General features: G+C 35.0%; 1 protein-coding gene across 2 annotated transcripts in view; it reads left to right on the forward strand.

Moving 5' to 3' along the window:
• The window catches only part of SOX30 (SRY-box transcription factor 30), a 37,155-nt gene extending 15,116 nt beyond the window's left edge, over positions 1-22,039 (forward strand). Inside the window, exon 4 of one of the 2 annotated variants that reach the window (XM_027077875.2) lies at positions 20,513-20,631. In XM_027077875.2, coding sequence (XP_026933676.1) covers positions 20,513-20,631 — 119 coding nt within the window. Of the gene's footprint in view, positions 1-20,512 lie in introns of both variants that reach the window. The other variant, XM_027077869.2, reaches the window with a different exon arrangement.
• The last annotated feature ends 351 nt before the right edge of the window (positions 22,040-22,390 follow it).

Below are 22,390 nucleotides of genomic sequence, written 5' to 3' on the forward strand. Positions count from 1 at the left end.
CATAACTAGTTGACATGTCCTACAAGAAATGCTAAAGGGAGAACTTCAGACTAAAATGAAAAGACACTAGACAGTTACTTAAAGCCAAACAAAGAAATAAAGAACCCTGGTAAAGGTTACCACATAAGTAGGTACAAAAGCCAGTATTATTATATTTTTGGTTAGTAACTTCTCTTTGTTTTATATATTATTTAAAAGGCAAATGCATAAAACTATTATAAATCTATGTTAATGGATACAAAATGTATAAATATGTAATTTATGACAACAATATAAAGTGGGAGTGATGTTTTATACAGAGTTTTCATATGCCAATGAAGGCAAATATCAATTTAAACAGATTGTTATCAATTTAGGATTTTAATTATAATCTACAAGGTAATCATTTAAGGAAATAACTTTAAAAATACACAAAAAGGAGGGGCACCTAGGTAGCTCAGTCTGTTCAGGTCCAACTCTTGGTTTGGGCTCAGGTCATAGCTTGTGGCTTCATGAGTTTGAGCCCCGAGTCAGGCTCTGTGTTAGCAGCATGGAGCCTACTTGCGATTCTCTCTCTTCTTCTCTCTCTGCCCATCCCCTACTCACACTGTTTCTGTCTCTCTCAAAATAAATAATTTTTTTAAAATATTTCTTTTAAATTTTATTTATTTTTGAGAGAGACAGACAGAGCACAAGTGGGGGAGAGGCAGAGAGAGACGGAGACACAGATTTTGAAGCAGGCTCCAGGCTCTGAGCTGTCAGCACAGAGACTGACATGGAGCTTGAACTCACAAACTGTGAGATCATGACATGAGCCAAAGTCGGACACTTAACTGACTGAGCCACCCAGGTGCCCCAATAAATAAATTTTAAAAATAAAATAAAGTAAAAATATACACAAAGGAAAAGAGTGAAACAAAATAGTACACTAGAAAAAACCCATTAAATACAAAAGAAGACCTTAATGGATAAATTGAGAAACAATAACAAAAGAATGACATATAGAAAGCAAATGGCAAAATGTTACAGTAAGTCCTTCCTGATCAGTAATCACTTTAAATGTAAGTAGATTAAACTCTCTAACTAAAAGGCGGAAATTTGCAGAATGGATTAAAAATAGGATCAAAATATATCCTGTTTGCAAAAGACTCACTTTAGATCCAAAGACACAAATAGGTTGAAAATGAAAAAATAAAAGAAGATATATTCCATACTAATAGTAACCAAAGAGAGCTGGGGTGGCTGTAATAATATCAGACAAAATAGATTTTCTGTCAAAAATTATTAAGTAGACATTGATAAAAGAATCAATACTTTAAGAAAATACAGTGATTATAATCATATACATATATAAAAACATGACTCCAAAATACATGAAGCCAAAACTGGCAGAATTAAAGGGAGAAATAGATAAATTTACAATAGTTGAAGACTTAAATACTTTATTTTTGAGATATAGTTGATAGATAACATTATATTATTTTCATGTATACAACATGCTTTTTTTTTTGCTTGTGATAAGAAGTTTTAAGATTTATGGGGCACCTGGGTGGCTCAGTTGGTTAAGTGACCAATTACGGCTCAGGTCACAATCTCACGGTTTGTGGATTCGAGCCCTGCGTCGGGCTCTGTGCTGACAGCTCAGAGCCTGGAGCCTGCTTCTGATTCTGTGTCTTCCTTTCTCTCTGCCCCTCCCCTGCTTTCAGTCTGCCTCTCTCTCTCTCAAAAATAAATAAACATTAAAAAAAATTTTTTTAAAGAGATTTATTCTCTCAGCAACTTTCAAATATACAACTTGACAGTATTATTAACTACTGTCACTATGCTATACATTATGTCTTCAGGACTGACTTATAACTGGAAGTTTGTAACTTTTGACCACCTTCACCCATTTTTGCTCATTTCTAACCTCCTGTCCTGCCATCTCTGGCAGCTGCCAATCTGTTCTCTGATTCTACATATAAGTGAGATCATACCATGTTTGTCTTTCTCTGACTTATTTCACTTTGAATAAAGTTCTCAAGCTCCATTCATATTGTCACAGGATTTCTTCCTTTTTTGCAGCTGAATAATACTCCATTGTGTGTATGGAACTTCTGCTGCAATGAACATGGGGGTGCAGTTATTTTTTCAAGTTAGTATTTTCATTTATTTAAAATAAATACCCAGAAGCGGAATTGCTGAAACAATGGTAGTTGTATTTTTTAATTTTTTGAGGAATGTTCATACTATTTCTCATAGTGGCTACATCAGTTTGCTTTCCCACCAACAGTACACAAGAGCTCCCTTTTCCCTACATCCACACCAACATTTGTTATTTTTTGTCTTTTTGATAGAACCATTTTAACATGTGTGAGGTGGGGTCTCATTGTGATTTTTATGTGCATTTCCCTGATAATTAGTGATGTTGAGCACCTTGTCATGTACCTCTTGGCCATCTGCACGTCTTCTTGGGAAAAATGTCTATTCAGATCTTATGCCCATTTTTTTCCTTTTTTTAAGGTTTATTTACTTACTGAAAGAGAGAGAGCAGGAGGAGGGGTAGAGAAAGAGGAGAGAGAGAATCCTAAGCATGCTCCACACTGACAGTGGGGGCTTGATCTCATGAACCATGCAATCATGACCTGAGCCAAAATCAAGAATTGGATGCATAATCAACTAAGCCACCAAGGCACCTCTTGTGCCCATTTTTAATTGAATTGTTATTGTTGCTGTTGAGTTGTATGAGTTCTTTATATATTTTGCATATTAATTCCTTATCAGATGTATGAGTTGCAAATATTTTCTCCCATTTGGTAGATAACTGTTACATTTTGTTGATGGTTTCCTTTCTTGTGCAGAAGCTTTTTATTTTGATGTGGTCCCACTTGTTTATTTTTGCTTTTATTGCTTTGCTTTTGGTGTCAGGCCCAAAAAATCATCAGTAATACTGATGTCAAGGAGCTTACTGTCTATGTGTTCTTCTAGGAATTTTATGATTTGGGGTCTTATGTTCAAGTCTTTATTTTGGGTTGATTTTTATGTGTGGTTTAAGATAGGGGTTTCATTCTTTCCATGTAGCTGTTCAGTTTTCTTAACACCAGTTGTTGAAGAAATTCTTTTCTTTCTCCACTGTATATTCTTGACTCTTTTGTAAATTAATTGGCCATATATGTGTGGGTTTATTTCTGGTATCTGTATAGTTTTCCATTGATCTATGTGTCTGCTTTTGTGTAATGCCATATTGTTTTGATTATTATAGCTTTGTAATATAGTTTGAAATCAGGGAGTGTAATGCCCCTAATTTTGTTCTTTCTCAAGATTGCTTTGACTATTTGGGGTCTTTTGTGGTTCCATCAAATTTTAGGATTGTTCTATAAAAAATGCCATTGGAATTTTGATAGGGATTGCATTGAATCTGTAGATTGCTTTGGGTTGTATAGACATTTTAACAATATTATTTCTTTTGATCCATGAGCACAGCATATCTTTCCATTTATTTGTGTTTTCTTCAATTTCTTTCATCAATGTCTTATATTTTTCAGTGTACAAGTCTACTATCTTTTTGGTTAACTTTATCTTTAGGCATTTTATTCTTTTTGAAGCAGTTGTAAAAGGGATTGTTTTCTTAATTCCTTTTTATAATAGTTTATTGTTAAAATATAGAAATGCAAATGATTTTTGTGTATAGATTTTGTATCGTGGCACTTTACCTAATTTGTCAATTAGTTCTAACATGTTTTGTTGGAATCATTAGGGTTTTCCATGTATAGTATCATGTAAGTGCAAACAGAGACAGTTTTACTTCTTCCTTTCTGGTTTGGATGCCTTTTATTTCTTTTTCTTGCCTGGATGTCTTTTTTTGACTTGGGCTTCCAATACTATGTTGAATAAAAAAGGCAAGTATTAGCATCTTTGTCTTATTCTTGATCTTAGAGAAAACCTTTCAGCTTTTCAGCATTGAGTATGATGTTAGCTGTGTATACTTGAAATAATGAATAGAAGAGCATTCCTCTGGGGAGCCTTGGTGGCTCAGTCAGTTAAGCATCTGCCATTGGCTCAAGTCATGATCTCATGGTTCGTGAATTCGAGCCCTGCATCAGCCTGTCTGTCAGCACAGAGCCTGCTGCAGATTCTCTGTCTCCCTCTCTCTGCCCCTCCCCAACTAGCGCGCTCGCTCTCTCTCTCTCTCTCTCTCTCTCTCTCAATAAATAAATAAATAAATAAATAAATAAAACCTTTAAAAAAGGCAATTCCTCCAAAATGAATGAAGATTACAAGGAGATAGAAGACTGTATAATACTGTAAACCAACTAGACATAATGAGCATATATAATGCTTCACCCAACAACAGAATATAGATGCTTCACAATTGCACATGGTATGTTATGTAGGATAAATCATATGTTGGGTCACAAAACAAGTCTCAAAAATTTTTTTTAAAGTTTTAAAATTTTACAAAGTTTCTTCTCCAACCATGATAAAATGAAACTGGTAATAACAGAAAGAAAACCAGAAAATTTAAAAATATATGGAAATTTAACTCTTACACAACCAATGGGTCAAATAAGACATCACAAGGGAAATTATAAAATATTTGAGATGAGTGAAAATGAAAACACAGCATCTCAAAACTTCGTGAAAGCAGTACTGACAGAAATTATAGCTTCAATGACCTACATTTAAAAAGTAAGCTTTCAAGCAAACAGCATAACTTTAAACCTTAAGGATCCAGAAAAAGAAGAGGAAACAAAACCTAAGCTCACAAAAGGAAATAAATAATAAAGATTAGAGGTAAATAAAGAATAGAAAAACAAAAGAGACCTTAATGAAGTAGAGAAAAGCAAAATCAATAAAAGTTAGCTTTTTGAAAAGATCAATAAAATTGCTGAAACTTTAGACTGACTAAGAAAAAAAGAGATAAGACATAAATTACTAAAATCAGATGTGAAATTCAGTACATTGCTACCAACTTTGCAGAAATAAAAATGACTATACGAGAATACACTGAATAATTGTATTTCTACCTGTCAGATAACCTAGATAAAATGGACAAATACATGAATTATCAAAACTGACTCAAGAAGAAATAGCAAATCTGAACAGACCTATATTAAGAGATTGAATCAGTAATCAAAAACTTCCCAGCAAAGAAAAGCCCTAGGCTAGATAATTTCATTGGTGAATTCTACCAAATGTTTAAAGAGGAATTAACACCAATCCTCAAACTCTTCTAAAAAAATATGAGGGAACACTTCTAGGGCCAGTATCACTCTGCTACCAAAGCCAGACAAAGATGTCATGAGAAGGAAAATTACAGACCAATATATCTTAAGCATATAGATGTAAAATATGTTCAGTAAAATACTAGCAAACAGAATCCAGCAGCATATGAAAAGGATTACATATCAAGACCAAGTGGGATTTACCCCAGGAATGTAAGTATGGTTCAACATCTGAAAATCAATCAGTGTAATACACCTCACAAATACAATAAAGGCACAAAATCACCCTATCATCTCAAATAATGTAGAAAAAGCATTTGATAAAATCCAACAATTCCTGATTTCAAAACTTAATGGGAAAACTAGGAATAGAACTTCCTCAGTGTGATAAAGGGCATTTTTGTTCAAAACCTACAGTTAATATTATCATCACTGATGAAGGACCAACAGCTTTCCTCCTAAGATTTGGAACCAGAAAAGGATATCTGCTTTCACAATTATTGTTCAACATTGTACTAGAAGTTCTAGCCAGAGAAATTAAGTGTGTGTGTGTGTGGGGGGGGGGGGGAAGACATCCAAAATAAAAGAAATAAAATTACTTCTTTTTACACATCATCCTATAAATGGAAAATCCTGTATTTAGAATATCCCAAAGAATCCACAAAAATTTGTTGGAGCCAGTGAATAATTCAGCAAAGTTGCAGGATAGAATATCAATATACAAAAATCACCTGAATTTTCTGTACACTAATGAGCAATCCAAAAAGGAAATTAAGAAAACAGTTCCACTTACAATAGCATCAAAAAGTGAATACCTAGGAATAAATCTAACCACGGATGTGCAAGACTATCAACTGAAAACTACAAATCATTATTGAATGAAATTAAATATCTAAATAAATCCAAAGGTATTTATGTACATGCATTGGAAGACTTAATATTGTTAAGATGACAGTACTTCCCAAAGTGATTTATAGAATCAATACAATCCCTGTCAAAATCCCAATGGCCTTTTTTTGAAGAAATGGAAAAGCTGATCCTAAAATTTATATGGAATTGTAAGTGACCCAGAATAGTTTTAAAACAATCTTGAGAAAGGAGAACAAAGTTAGAGGAGTGACTTCAAACTTACTACAAAGCTACTGTATCAAACAATGTGGTATCAAGAAAATGAAAAGACATGTCACTGTCTGGGAGAAAATATTTGCAAAAGATGTATCTGATACAGGACTGGTGTACAAAATATACAAAATATTGAATTCTTAAAACTCAACAATAAGTAAATAACCTGATTAAAAATGGACAAAAGACCTGTGAACAGACGCCTCACCAAAGAACATATATAGATGGCAGTTAAGCACATGAAAAGATGCTTCACATTATGTATCTTTAGGGAATTAGAAATTTATTTTTATCTATTTATTCATTTTTTAAGATCAGCCCCATTATGATTTTTTTATTTAATTACTTAAAAAAAATTATATCCAAGTTAGCATATAGTGCAACAATGATTTCAGGAGTAGATTCCTTAATGCCCCTTACCCCTTTAGCCCATCGCCCCCCCCCCACAACCCCTCCAGTAACCCTCTGTTTGTTTTCCATATTTAAGAGTCTCTTATGTTTTGTCTCCCTCCCTGTTTTTATATTATTTTTTATATTTTATATTATATATAAATTATATTATATATATATAATATATATATTATATATATTATATATTATAAATAAATTATATTATATATTATTTTATATTATTTTATATTATTTTGCTTCCCTTCCCTTATGTTCATCTGTTTTGTATCTTAAAGACCTCATATGAGTGAAGTCATATGATATTTGTCTTTCTCTGATTCACTAATTTCGCTTAGCATGATACCCTCTAGTTCCATCCACATAGTTGCAAATGGCAAGATTTCATTCTTCTAGATTGCTGAGTAATACTCCATTGTATATACATATATATATATATATATACACACACACACATATACACAGTGTGTATATATATATATACACACTACATCTTCCTTATCCATTCATCCATCGATGGACATTTGGGCTCTTTCCATACTTTGGCTATTATTGATAGTGCTGCTATAAACACTGTGTCCCTTTGAAACAGCATACCTGTATCCCTTGGATAAATACCTAGTAGTGCAATTGCTGAGTCATAGGGTAGTTCTATTTTTAATTTTTTGAGGAACCTCCATACTGTTTTCCAGAGTGGCTGTACCAGTTTGCATTCCCACCAGCAGTGCAAAAGAAATCCTCTTTCTCCGCATTCTCGCCAACATCTGTTGTTGCCTGAGTTGTTAATGTTAGCCGTTATGATAGGTATGAGGTGGTATCTCATTGTGGTTTTGATTTGTATTCCCCTGATGATGAATGATGTTGAGCATTTTTTTTCATGTGTCGGTTGGCCATCTGGATGTCTTCTTTGGAGAAGTGTCTATTCATGTTTTTTGCCCATTTCTTCACTGGATTATTTGTGTTTTGGGTGTTGAGTTTGATAAATTCTTTATAGATTTTGGATACTAACCCTTTATCTGATATGTTATTTGGAAATATCTTCTCCCATTCTGTCAGTTGCCTTTTAGTTTTGCTGATTATTTCCGTCACTGTGCAGAAGCTTTTTATTTTGATGAGGTCCTAATAGTTCATTTTTGCTTTTGTTTCCCTTGCCTCTAGAGATGTGTTGAGTAATAAGTTGTTTTTGCCTGCTTTCTCCTCAAGGCTTTTGATGGCTTCCTTTCTTATATTTAGGTCTTTCATCCATTTTGGGTTTATTTTTATGTATGGTGTAAGAAAGTGGTCCAGGTTCATTTTTCTGCATGTTGCTGTCCAGTTTTCCCAGCACCACTTGCTGAAGAGACTGTCTTTATTCCATTGGATATTCTTTCCTGCTTTGTCAAAGATTAGTTGGCCATACATTTGTGGGTCCATTTCTGGGTTCTCTATTCTGTTCCATTGATCTGAGTGTCTGTTTCTGTGCCAGTACCATGGTGTCTTGATGATTACAGCGTTGTAGTACAGCTTGAAGTCCAGGATTGTGATGCCTCCTGCTTTGGTTTTCTTTTTCAAGATTGCTTTGGCTATTCGGGGTCTTTTCTGGTTCCATATAAATTTTAGGATTGTTTGTTCTAGCTCTGTGAAGAATGCTAGTGTTATTTTGTTAGGGATTGCATTGAATATGTATATTGCTTTGGGTAGTATTGACATTTTAACAATATTTGTTCTTCCTATCCAGAAGCATGGAATATTTTTCCATTTCTTTGTGTCTTCTTCAATTTCTTTCATAAGCTTTCTATAGTGTCCAGTGTATAGATTTTTCACCTCTTTGGTTAAATTTATTCCTAGGTATTTTATGGTTTTTGTTACAATTGTAAATGGGATCTATTCCTTGATTTCTCTTTCTGTTGCTTCATTATTGGTGTATAGGAATGCAACCAATTTCTGTGCATTGATTTTATATCCTGCAACTTTGCTGAATTCATGGATCAGTTCTAGCAGTTTTTTGGTGGAATCTTTTGGGTTTTCTATCTATAGTATCATGTTATCTGCGAAGAGTGAAAGTTTGACCTCCTCCTGGCCAGTTTGGATTCCTTTTATTTCTTTGTGTTGTCTGATTGTGGAGGCTAAGACTTCCAATACTATGTTGAATAACAGTGGCGAGAGTGTACATCCCTGTCTTGTTCCTGACCTTAGGGGGAAAGCTCTCAGTTTTTCCCCATTGCGGATGGTATTAGCGTTGGGTCTTTCATACATGGCTTTTATGATCTCAAGGTATGATCCTCTGTCCCTACTTTCTGGAGGGTTTTTATCAAGAAAGGATGCTGTATTTTGTCAAATGCTTTCTCTGCATCTATTGAGAGGATCATGTGGTTCTTGTCCTTTCTCTTATGATGTGACAAATCACATTGATTATTTTGCGGATATTTAACCAGCCCTGCATCCCAGGTATAAATCCCACTTGGTCGTGGTGAATAATTTTTTTAATGTATTGTTGGATCCAGTTGGCTAATAACTTGAGGATTTTTGCATCCATATTCATCAGGGAAATTGGTCTATAGTTCTCCTTTTTAGTGGGGTCTTTGGTTTTGGTCTTCTATGCTGGCTTCATAGAAGGAGTTTGGAAGTTTTCCTTCCATTTCTATTTTTTGGAACAGCTTCAAGAGAATAGGTGTTAACTCTTCCTTAAATGTTTGGTAGAATTCCCCTGGAAAGCCATCTAGCTCTGCAGTCTTGTTTTTTGGGAGATTATTGATTACTAATTCGACTTCTTTGCTGGTTACAGGTCTGTTCAAATTTTCTATTTCTTCATGTTCAGTTTTGGTAGTTTATATGTTTGTAGGAATTTGTTCATTTATTCCAGATTGCCTATTTTATTGGCATATAATTGCTCATAATATTCTCTTAATATTGTTCTTGTTTCTCCTGTATTGGTTGTGATCTCTCCTCTTTCATTCTTATTTTATTTATTTGGGTCCTTTCCTTTTTCTTTTTGATCCAACTGGTTAGTGGTTTATCAATTTTGTTAATTCTTTCAAAGAACCAGCTTATGGTTTCATTGATCTGTTCTACTGTTTTTTTGTTTGTTTTGTTTTGTTTTGTTCTGTTCTGTTTTGTTTTTGATAGCATTGATTTCTGCTCTCATCATTATTATTTCCTGTCTTCTGCTGGTTTTGGTTTTATTTGCTGTTCTTTTTCCAACTGTTTAAGGTGTAAGGTTAGCTTGTGTATCTGAGACCTTTCTTCCTCCTATGGAAAAGATTGGTTTGCTATATACTTCCCTCTTATGACTGCCCTGGCTGTGTCCCAGAGGTTTTGGGCTGTGGTGTTATCATTTTCATTGGCTTCCATATACTTTTTAATTTCCTCTTTAACTGCTTGGTTAACCCATTCATTCTTAAGTAGGATGTTCTTTAGTCTGCAAGTATTTGTTATCTTTCCAAATTTTTTCTTGTGGTTGATTTCGAGTTTCACAGCGTTGTGGTCTGAAAATATGCACGGTATGATCTCGATCTTTTTGTACTTGTTGAGGGCTGATTTGTGTCCCAGTATGTGATCTATTCTGGAGAACGTTCCATGTGCACTGGAGAAGAATGTATATTCTGCTGCTTTAGGATGAAATGTTCTGAATATATCTGTTAAGTCCATCTGGTCCAGTGTCTCATTCAAAGCCATTGTTTCCTTCTTGATTTTCTGTTTAGATGATCTGTCCATTGTTGTAAGTGGGGTGTTGAAGTCCCCTACTATTATGGTATTATTATCAATGAGTTTCTTTATGTTTGTGGTTAATTGATTTATATATTTGGGTTCTTTCACATTTGGAGCATAAATGTTTACAATTGTTAGGTCTTCTTGGTAGATATACCCCTTAATTATGATATAATGCCCTTCTTCATCTCTTATTACAGTCTTTATTTTGAAGTCTAGATTGTCTGATACAAGTAGGCTACTCCAGCTTTCTTTTGTCAACCATTAGCATGATAGATGGTTCTCCATCCCCTTACTTTCAGTCTGAAGGTGTCTTTAGGTCTAAAGTGGGCCTCTTGTAAACAGCATATAGATGGATTTTGTTTTCTTATCTATTCTGTTACCCTGTGTCTTTTGATTGGAGCATTTAGTCCATTGACGTTTAGAGTGAGTACTGAAAGATATGAATTTTTTGTTTAATTTTTTTTTTAATTATTTATTTTTGACAGATAGAGAGACAGAGCCTGAGTGAGGGAGGGGCAGAGAGAGAGGGAGGCATAGAATCCAAAGCAGGCTCCAGGCTCTGAGCTGTCAGCACAGAGCCTGACACCGGGCTCGAACTCACAGACCACGAGATCATGACCTGAGCCAAAGTCGGATGCTCAACCAACTGAGCCACCCAGGCGCCCCTGAAAGATATGAATTTATTGCCATTATGTTGCTTGTAGAGTTGGAGTTTCTGGTGGTGTTCTCTGGCCCTTTCTAGTCTTTGTTGCTTTTAGTCTTTTTTTTTTTCCTCCGTCTTTTCTCTCCCCAGAGAGTCCCCCTTGAAGTTTCTTGCAGGTCTGGTTTAGTGGTCACCAACTCCTTTAATTTTCATTTTGTCTGGGAAACTTTTAATCTCTTTTTCTATTTTGAATGACAGCCTTGCTGGATAAAGAATTACTGGCTGCATATTTTTCCAATTCAGCACATTGAATGTATCCTGCCACTCCCTTCTGACCTGCCAAGTTTCTGTGGATAGGTCTGTTGCAAGCCTGATCTGTCTTCTCTTGTAAGTTAAGGACTGTTTTTCCCTTACTGGTTTCATGATTCTTTCTTTGCCTGAGTATTTTGTGGATTTGACTATGATATGCCTTGTTGATGGTCAGTTTTTGTTGAATCTAATGGGAGTCCTCTGTGCTTCCTGGATTTTGATGTCTGTGTCTTTCCCCAGGTTAGGAAAGTTTTCCAGTATGATTTGCTCACATAACCCTTCTACCTCTTTTTCTCTGTCTTCATCTTCTGGGACCCCTATGATTCTCATGTTGTTCCTTTTTAATAAGGCACTGATTTCTCTAATTCTTAAATCATTCTCTTTTGCCTTAGTCTTCCTCTTTTTGTCTGCTTCATTATTCTCCATAAGTTTGTCCTCTATATCACTGATTCACTGCTCTGCCTCATCCATCCTTGCTGCCATGGCCTCCATTCGAGATTGCAGCTCAGTTACAGCATTTTTTATTTCATCCTGACTGGCTTTTACTTCTTTTATCACTGCAGGAAGGGATTCTAATCTATTTTCTAACCCCAGCTAGTATTTTTATTATCGTGATTCTAAATTCTGGTTCAGACATCTTGCTCCTATCTGTGTTGATTAGGTCCCTGGCTGTCATGTCTTTTTTCTTTTGGGGTGAATTCCTTCATTTCATCATTTTGAAGGAAGAAAAGGAATTAATAAGGTAAAAAAATTAAAATTAAAAAATTAAAACACACACATACACAAAATCAAAGAAATTATGCTAGATCCTAGGTATATTTTGTTCTGGTTGTTGAAAGGAGCTTCATAGATTAGAGAAAAAAGAGAAAAAGGGGGGAAAAAAGATGAAAAAGAAAAAAAGAAAAACATTTGAAAATTTGAAAAAGTGAATACAATGGAATATAATAAAATGAAATGATGGAAGTAAAATAGAATTTGAAAAATTTACAAAATAGTAAAAAATATAGTAGGAAAAAATTAAAGAAAAATATTTTTAATAAAAATTGAAAATAAATTTTTTTTTTCTCTTTCTGATGAGTTCTGTGGTTCAGGTTGTGAAGATTATTGTGTTAATCCTCAAATCAATTTTCTAGGTGTGCAGGATGGTTTAGTGTTGATCTGGCTGTATTTCATGGATGTGAGGTGCAAGAAAAAAAAACTTCCATGCTGTTCTGCCATCTTGGCTCTTCCCAGCTCCATTATGTTTTATTTGAAAGTTTTGGTTCTTCCTCCTTTTTTCTTTCTTTTTAAATTTTTATTTAAATCCAAATTAGTCAACATATATTGTAAAATTGATTTCAGGAATAGAATTTAGTGGTTCATCACTTACATATAACACCCAGTGCTTGTCCCAACAAGTCTTCTCCTTAATGACTCTTTCCCATTTAGCCCATCTCCCCACCCAGCACCCCACCAGCAACCCTCAGTTTATTCTCTGTATTTAAGAGTCTCTTATGGTTTGTTTCCCTCTCTGTTTTTCTTATTTTTCCTTCCCTTCCCCTATGTTCATCTGATTTGTTTCTTAAATTCCACATATGAGTGAAATCATATGATATTTGTCTTTCTCTGATTGGCTTATTTCACTTAGCATAATACACTCTAGTTCCATCCATGTTGTTGCAAATGGCAAGATTTCATTCTTTTTGATTACTGAATAATAGGGACTTACAAATTTAAATGAGAAACCACTATAAACCTATCTGAACTTACCAAATCCAAAATACAGACAACTCCAAATACTGCAGAGGATGTAGAGCAAAGGACATTTTAATTCATTGCTAGTGGGAATGCATAATGTATAATTATTTTGGAAGACAGTTTGGCAATTCCTTATAAAACTACAAAAACTCTTACCATATGATCCAGCAATCATACTCCTTGGTATTTACCAAAAATATTGAAAACTTGTGTTCACACAAAAACCTGCACACAGATGTTTATAGCCATTTTATTCATAATTGCCAAAACAGAAACAATCAAGATGTCCTTCAGTAGGTGACTAGATAAACTGTGATATACATAAACAGTGGAATATTATTCAGTGTTAAAAAGAAATGAACTATCAAGCCCTGAAACACATGGGGAAATCTTACATGCATATGAATGAGTGAAAGAAGCAATGAATAGCATTATATTTTTGTCTTAGTTACCGTCTAGTTACAGAAATTTTTATATGTAAAGCAGAATAGCATAATGAATCTCCATGTACCCATCACTCAACAATTATCAACAGTTTAGCTCTTGTTAGTTTATTTATTTCTTCTACTTTTTAGTGGGAAGTGCTTTAAGTATGTTAAAGTAAATCACAGATGTCATATAATTTCATCTGCATATACATCAGTATGTATATTTATTAGCTAAGGACTTGAAAAAAATGTTGAACCATTTTTATACCTGAAGCATTAATATTTCCTTATTATCATCCAACAACTGACCTGTTGAATTTTCCTCCATTCACAATTAGTTTGCATAAAACAGGATCCAAGCAAGACGTACACATTGGACGTGATTATGTTTCTTAAGCCTCTTCTTTGCTAAAATCGTGCTCTAACCTCTTTTATTTTTTTAATTCCATGTATTTATTGAAGAAACAGGAAATTATACTCATCTTACATTTTGCTTATTACATCTTTGGATATTGTTTATATGTTTCCCTTTCACCTATTTTTTTTTTCTGTAAAATGATAGATCTTGCAACTTGATTAAATTCAGGTTCAAATTTTTTTCTTTTACTTTTTTCCCCCTTTACTTTTCTTTTCCCTATTTCTCTCTCTCTCTCTCTCTTTGACAATGATACCTCCTGGGTGCTGTGTACTTTGTATTGTATCACATCAAGAAGCACACAAAGTCTGTTTTTCTCTAATAGTGATGTTAAGAATGATCTGTGGGTTCAGGTATTATCACTTTAATAGTACTTCTCAATTCTTGGCTGTACAGTAGCATCACTTGAAGAGTTTAGACTAAACAAATTAGAATCTTTGGCAGGGTGGAACCTGAGCAGCAGTATTCTTTAAAAGTTTCTCTAGGTTGGGGTGCCTGGATGGCTCAGTTGGTTAAGTATCCGACTTCAGTTCAGGTCATGATCTCACAGGGTTCAGAGAGCCCCACATTGGGCTCTCTGCTGTCACTGCTTCGAATCCTCTGTCCTCCCTTCTCTCTGCCCCTCCCTCCACCCCCCTCACCCCATCTCTCTCATAAATATTAAACATTAAATAAAAAAGTTTTTCCAGGTGATTGTAACGGTCAGCTAAGGTTGAGAATTACCATTGTAATGATTTTAGTAGCTATGGTGATTGTTGCCTAGACCAATGGGATTGTAAAATGGTGATTTTCTCCATCAGCATTTCTTCATTAACTAGAATGCTTTTTTGAAGAAAAACTTGCCATCAACTACTTGGTTACTCTGAAATACAGGAAGAGCAGGATAAATTCTTGATTCCCCCTCCCCCCCACTCCCCACACCCTCGCCTGATATTACTGAGACTTGTTTTGTTTTAGGAATACAGTCATGAACAAGTATATTTTTATATATTTGGTATTTTTGATACATTGCAATCATTATTATATCTTCTGATGCTCAAATTATTCTTTTATTTGTCCAGTTGGCTATAAGTTGGGTTCTGTGTCCTTAATCTTTGATACCTTTTTTGTTCTCTGGCAAAGTATGCCCTAAGTTTTTCTTGTACGTTTTGTACTTCCCAGACCTGGAATCAGCCATTTTATCCAGAAATCCAAGTTTCTTTTACTGAAATCACAATTTGGGCAATAAGGATGCTTATCACTTCTGAATTAACAAAGTGTCTAGGGCTTTTCAGTGGAAAATATGAGAATACGTATGAGAATAATATGTATTTTTTGTATGAGAAGTAATTCATGAGTATATACTGATATTTATAAAATAAATTAAATATTGTAGTTTCAAATGAAGTTCTTTGATTTTATGTGCTAACATCTTTTCTCCCTAGGAGAAATCTTGTTTTCTAGTGATAATAATATATTTGCTTTGTCCTACAAAATATGTTTTTTTTCCTAATATGTTTGTGGGGGGCGGGGGGAGAGAGAGAGAATAGCTTCAAAACAATTATAGCAAGAGTTTCAAAGCAGCAGTATCACAAACAATAAAATTACCAAATGTAGTTTAGTATTTGTCATTCTTTTCTCTTTAGGGTGTATCTTACCAGGAAGACACAATAAAGACATCAGATTTACATTATCTTGAAATAATTTTTCTCTGTGTAGTTAAGGAAACTGCAACTTGATAGGAGCTTGGGTTCATTTGTTTTCGTTTGCTTTTAATTTTTAGGGCATTACTTTTTAAAATAGTAAATTGTTTTAAAATTATGCAAAGTTGTTACATGGTTTCAAAGCCAAAATCATAATACAAAGTACATTCTGAGAAGCCTGGCTTCTCTGCCTGTCTCTTCCCCCCTTCCATCTTGCCTCCTACATGCCACCATTTCTTTTATTTTTTAATGTTTGTTTATTTTTGAGAAAGAGAGAGAGAGAGAGAGAGAGAGAGCGCAAGTGGGGGAGGGGCATAGAGACAAGGAGACAGAATCTGAAGCAGGCTCCAGGCTCCAAGCTGTCAGCACAGAGCCTGACATGGGGCTTGAACCCATGAACAGTGAGATCATGACCAGAACCGAAGTCAGGTGCTTAACCGACTGAGGCACCCAGACGCCCCTACATACCACTACTTCAATTAGATTTTGCTCTACCTTTGCATTCTTTCTTTTTGAAAATAAAAGCAAAACATATGTGTGTATATTTATGAATACATTGCTACAAATAACTTTTTTTAAGACTAAGTAGTAACACGTTATAAGTGTTTCTAGTTTCTAAAGTACTCATATAGACATCCTCTGGCAAGTTCCTCATGACAGACCTTTTAAGTTGGCAGAACAGGTAATATTATCTCTTTTATATAAGGAACCCAATGCTCAGAAAAATGTAGGTTTCTTTAACGTTACCAGGTTTATAAGTGGCACAGCTAGAACTAGTACCCATGTACTGTGGCATGGTAGTTAGGAGAACAAGTTCTAGAGTTAGCTTGCCTGATTCTGTTTCACTACTTACTAATTACTGACTTTGAGCACTTTACTCAGTCTCTTCCAGGTTATCTTTTCCCTCATCTGTTAAGTGGAGATAGAGTATCTGTCTCATATAGTTATTCTAATGAGTAATTGAGATAACACATAAACCTTAGCAGATGCCTAGAAAACATAGTAATTGCTTATTAAATGTTGACTAATATTATCATTCTGAAAATTCTAATTGATGCTTTTCCCACTATACCTCAGTGCTTCCAAAGTTATTCATTTTCATCCATGCAAACTTCTAGGATTACTCCTGTCTTAACTGATCTATTTTGTGGGTCTAATGTGTTTTTACCACACTGGTATAGCCATCTGGTGTTTGCAGTTTGCCTTACAGACTTGAGCACATGTCTACTATATACCTAGATTCTAGATCATTTTTATTTTGTATTTATTTTTAATGTTTATTTATTTGAGAGAAAGAGAGAGAGCAAGAGAAAGAGTGAGCACATGCATGTGAGCAGGGGAGGGGCAGAGTGAGAGGGAAAGAGATGAACCGTGAGTTCATGACTTGAGCCAAAATCAAGGGCCAGATGCTTAACTGAGCTACCCAGGTGCCCCTAGATCATTCTTAAATTAAATTATCCACCAAGACTTGCATAATATCTTGCCTACGTTGAGTCCTGAAAAAAAATAGTGGGTGATTGTTTCCACCTGATGTGAAGGTTTTGTGAAAGAGGAAGTGTCTGTGTAATTCAGTGAATGGGGGGACACTCAGGTGAAAGGGCTACAGGAGCAAAATCATACTAGCTAGAAGTATAACACGTTCAGGACGTATGTATTATATTAAAAATGCTTGAATGAAGATGTGGCAATAGGAAAGGAAATCTGAAACATTTTGGAAACTTAGCCTCATACTTATGATAGTTAACATGGACAAGGTTTGTAGCACTTGGAGATTTGGGGGTGAGATATCAATCTGCTGAAGATACCCCATATTTTCAGAGTTTGAGATGATGTCTAGTATGTTGATTATACTTCTATTTTTTAATAGAAGGAAACAAAGTTGACCTTTTTTTAAAAAAAAAGTGGGAGCATGAAATGAAACCCCCAACTTGTCATGGGTTTTGCTCATGAGTATGGTTTTTATGTTTATGTTATCTGTCACTAGATGGAGTCCATGAGCCCAGGGAACTCTTGCTTGGACTTTTGTATATCCCTTCCTATGATTCCTGTTCTATGGCTTTACAGTACCTAAAAAAATTGGGTTTGAATAGCAGAATTTTTAGATTTGCCTTAAAAAGGCAGTTTGTAAAACAGTAAAAATAATCTTTTCAATTGTTCATGTTGCAAAAAATTTATTTGGAAATGATCTTTAAAACCACAGTTTAATATCCATTCTAAATCTGATAGTGAGTGTTTTCAATTTAATTATTGTCAATTAAAGTTAAGTTATCATCCTCTGTTCCAGTGGTGCAGCCCCACCCCTCCCCACCCTGCCCAGGAACTTTTTTTTTGTATAGTTGACACACAATGTTATATTCATTTCAGATGTACAGCATAGTGATTTGATAAGTGTATACATTGTGCTATGTTCATCACAAGTGTAGCTACCATCTGTCCCCGTACATTGTTCTTACAATATTATTAACTGTATTCCTTATACTGTGCCTTTTGTTCCTGTGACTTATTCACTTGTTAACTGGAAGCCTGTATCTCCCACTCCCCTTCACTCGTTTTGCCCAACATCCCACCCCTCTCTCCTCTGGCAACCATCAGTTTGTTCTCTGTATTCTGCTTACTGCTCTAATACTGTAATACTGTTGTATTCTGCTTATTATGCTTACGGTCTGATTCTGCTTTTTGTTCATTGTTTGTTTGTTTTTTTATTCCACTTAGAAGTGAAATCATATGGTATTTGTCCTTCTCAATCTGACTTATTTCACTTAGCATGATACCCTCTAGGTCCATTTATGTTGTTGCAAATGACAAGATCTCACTTTTTTTTTTTTAAGTTTATTTATTTTGAGAGAAAGAAGGGGGAAGGGGCAGAGAGAGAGAGAGAGAGAGAGAGAGAGAGAATCCCAAGCACAGAGCTGGATGTGGGGCTCAATCCCACGAACCATGAGATCATGACCTGAGCCGAAATCAAGTGTTGGATGTTTAACTGACTGAGCCACCCAAATGTCCCAGTATCCCATACTTTTTATGGCTGTATAATACTCCATTGTGTGTATATATAACACATCTGTTTCATCCATTCATCTACTAATGGACACTTAGGTTGCTTCCATTTCTTAGCTATTGTAAATAAAACTGCAATAAACATAAGGGTGTATATATCTTTTTGAATTGATGTCTTCATTTTCTTTGGGTAAATACCCCATAGTGGAATTATTGGATCATATGGTAATTCTATTTTTAACTTTTTGAGGAACCTCCATATTGTTTTCCATAGTGACTGGTACCAATTTACCAACAGCATTGAGGTCCCTTTTTCTCCAAATCCTCACCAACACTTGTTATTTTTTTGTCTTTTGACTTTAGCCCTTCTATCAAGTGTAAGATGATATTCCATCATGGTTTTGATTTGTATTTGCTTGATGACGAGTGATGTTGAGCATCGTTTCATATGTCTGTTGGCCATCTGTATATCTTCTTTAGAAAGATGTCCATTCAGGGGCGCCTAGGTGGCTCAGTCGGTTGAGCGTACGGCTTTGGCTCAGATCGTGATCTCACAGTTTGTGGGTTTGAACCCCACATCGGGCTCTGTGCTGACAGCTTAGAGCCTGGAGCCTGCTTCTGATTCTGTGTTTTCCTCTCTCTCTGCTCCTCCCCTGCTCATGCTCTGTCTCTCTCCTTCAAAAATAAATAAAAACATTAAAAAAAAATTAGAAAGATGTCTATTCAGGTCCTCTGCCCATTTTTTAATCAGATTGTTTTTTGATGTCAAGTTATATAAATTCTTTATATGTTTTGGATATTAACCCCTTATCAGGTATACTGTTTGTAAATATCTTCTCCCATTCAGTAAGGTTACCTTTTTGTTTTGTTGATAGTTTCCTTTGCTATGTAAACGCTCTGAGGTAGTCCCAGTAGTTTATTTTTGCTTTTGTTTCCCTTGGCTTAGGAGACATATCTAGAAAACTGTTATGAGCAATGTCAGTGAAATTACTGCCTGTGCTCTTTTCTAGGATTTTTATGGTCTCACAGTAAGGTCTTTAATCCATTTTGGGTTCATTTTTGTGTATCGTATTCAAAGGTGGCCCAGTTTCATTCTTTTTACATGTAGCTATTCAGTTTTCCCAGCACCATATTGAAGACAGGATTTTCCCCATTGTATATTCTTGCCTCTTTTGTCATAAATTAATTGATCATGTAATCATAGATTTATTTTTGAGTTCTATTTTTGAGTTCTGTTCAGTTCTGTTGATCTATGTGTCTATTTTTGTGCCAGTGCCGTATGTTTTGATTGCTATAGCTTTGAATATCTTGAAATATGGAATGGTGATATCTCCAGCTTCCCCCCACCACCCCGCCCAAGATTGCTTTAGCTATTCAGGGTCTTTCATCGTTCCATACAAATTTTAGGATTACTTGTTCTAGTTTTGTGAAAAATGTAGTTGATGAGTAGTTCTTGATTGCAACACAATTATACATCACCCCCCCCCATAAGATTTGTTTCAAATACTAATAAGAACAATTGTTGCACTGCTTACCAAGTATCAATTTTTAGCACAGTATAACACATGTCTGCATTTCCAAAACCTTACATGGTAGTAGGCATCATGAGAGAAAAGCCCAGATAAGCAATTTTTCTTTATCAAGGCTGTCAAAGGTAAGAAGCCTGAGGCTGATAATAGATAATAGTTCTAGTGAGTCACAAACTTACTTTGCCATTTAGTTTCTGTTGGGACTTGGTAGTAGTAAAAGAACAGATGGATACATGAAGTGGTTGAGGAGTTATCTTGGGAACTTTCCAGGCCCCAAAGAGGAGCAGTTAAGTGTGCTCAATTAGTCTGTGTGCAAGGAAACACGTGGGCAAGGTATGATCTAATTCCTTTTTTGTCTTTCTGCTGCAGCACGTGCCCTTATAGTCGGCCTCCCTTTGGCTATGGAAATTTTCCAAGTTCAATGCCAGAATGCCTTGGTTATTATGAAGACAGGTACCAAAAACACGAGGCTATGTTTTCAGCTTTAAATAGAGACTATCCTTTTAGAGACTACCCAGATGAACGTACACACAGCGAAGATTCTCGGAGTTGTGAGAGCGTGGATGGGACCTCTTACTATAACAGTCATAGCCACAGTGGGGAAGAATACTTAAATCCTATGCCTCAGCTGGACATTGGAGCCTTGGAGAATGTCTTCACAGCCCCAACGTCAACTCCCTCTAGCATCCAGCAAGTCAATGTCACTGACAGTGATGAGGAGGATGAAGAAAAAGTGCTCAGGAATTTATAATTTTAAAACAAATATGCACAGAAAATAAACATTTCTTAAAATATACTCTGGGTCAGTTGGTGTGAGAAAAAAAGCCTAGAAAGCTTTGCTGAGGGTTTTCAGCCATGATATGAGGGGTCAAAATCGAACGTGATATATGCCTTCATAAAGATTTGATTAGTGAAACTGGAGTCCTGATGTTTCATCGTAGGAATATTTAAGATATAAAGTAGTTTATTTTTGTGGCTGAAATTTGCATCAATATATATTATCATTACTTTATCTTGGAATGTGAAAAATACTGAATCCTCACAATTATATTTGAAGGGATAGGGAGTGTATAGCTGGCATGATAAGTGTGATTTGTATTTTATCTCAACATACATTTATTTATTTTTCTTATATGATTTTTTGTTTGGTGTTTATGTAACATTTATGGATATTGTCAGTTTTTATGTAACATTTTGAAAGTATTTTGATAACTTTTAGTAGTGAATTTGGACTCAATTGCTAAATTTAATTTATGTGAATAACCAATTATAAGTTGCAAATATGTTTTCATGGCACTGGGTTAAGTCCTTCAGCTAAATTAGTCTTTCTGTTCCTAAACATTTTTCATCATCTTTTTTGGATTTATTTTTCCATTTGGTATGCATTGTTCTACTTTTGTTATAATTAAATAAACATAGATAAAATTGTTCTTGTTGGATGTTTTCTGTTTGGGGGATAGAAATAAGCAAAATGAATACTGTTCAGGTGCGGATGGTTTCCATACCACGTGCAGATTCTTATTAGATATTTATTTTTATTTAATAGTCTCCAGAATTGCACAGATTCTATTAGCTTACACGAGACTTAAAACTGTATCAATAAAGATGTGCACATATTCTGATGCCATTTTCAAACTCTTTTCACGTGTGTACATGTGACTTAAGCACTACCCCAAATGGAAAAACTCTTCCAGGTTTGGTTCAAACAGCTGTCTCTAAAACCATGGAGTTCATGGAAGAGCACATGGAATTTTTTTAATTCACAGTGAGCAATAAAAATCCTTCTTGTGATGTGTCCTCATGGTAAGTGGCCACTGTGGATCGAGAGAACCTATTTAGAACAGGATCAGGACCACCAGAGTTGGAATCATGGTAGAAGAGATCTACAAGGCACCTGAACCAAGGATCAGAAATATCCACAAACCAATACACTTTTCCCTCAGTGATCTGTATAATTTATGCAAATTGAGATCTTGTTACTTAAAACTGCTTGGAAATTGTATATGGAAACCTGTTCTAAGCTTCCCACATCTTCCTTTACTAAGTCTGTATTTGTTCCTTAAGGAAAGGTTGTTAATGTAATATATTTCATCAACCCTATACTTAATTGTATGTAGTATTTCCTCTTCCCAATAAAATTTTATTTTCATATTGTATATTTTTTATTACTCTGTGCAATGTCATTTCAATGTGGTTAAAGAGCAAATTTTGAATTTATTGATAGGGCAAACATGTAACCCCACATTG

This window comes from Acinonyx jubatus, chromosome A1 (genome assembly GCF_027475565.1).
Source record: "Acinonyx jubatus isolate Ajub_Pintada_27869175 chromosome A1, VMU_Ajub_asm_v1.0, whole genome shotgun sequence".
NCBI lineage: Eukaryota > Metazoa > Chordata > Mammalia > Carnivora > Felidae > Acinonyx > Acinonyx jubatus.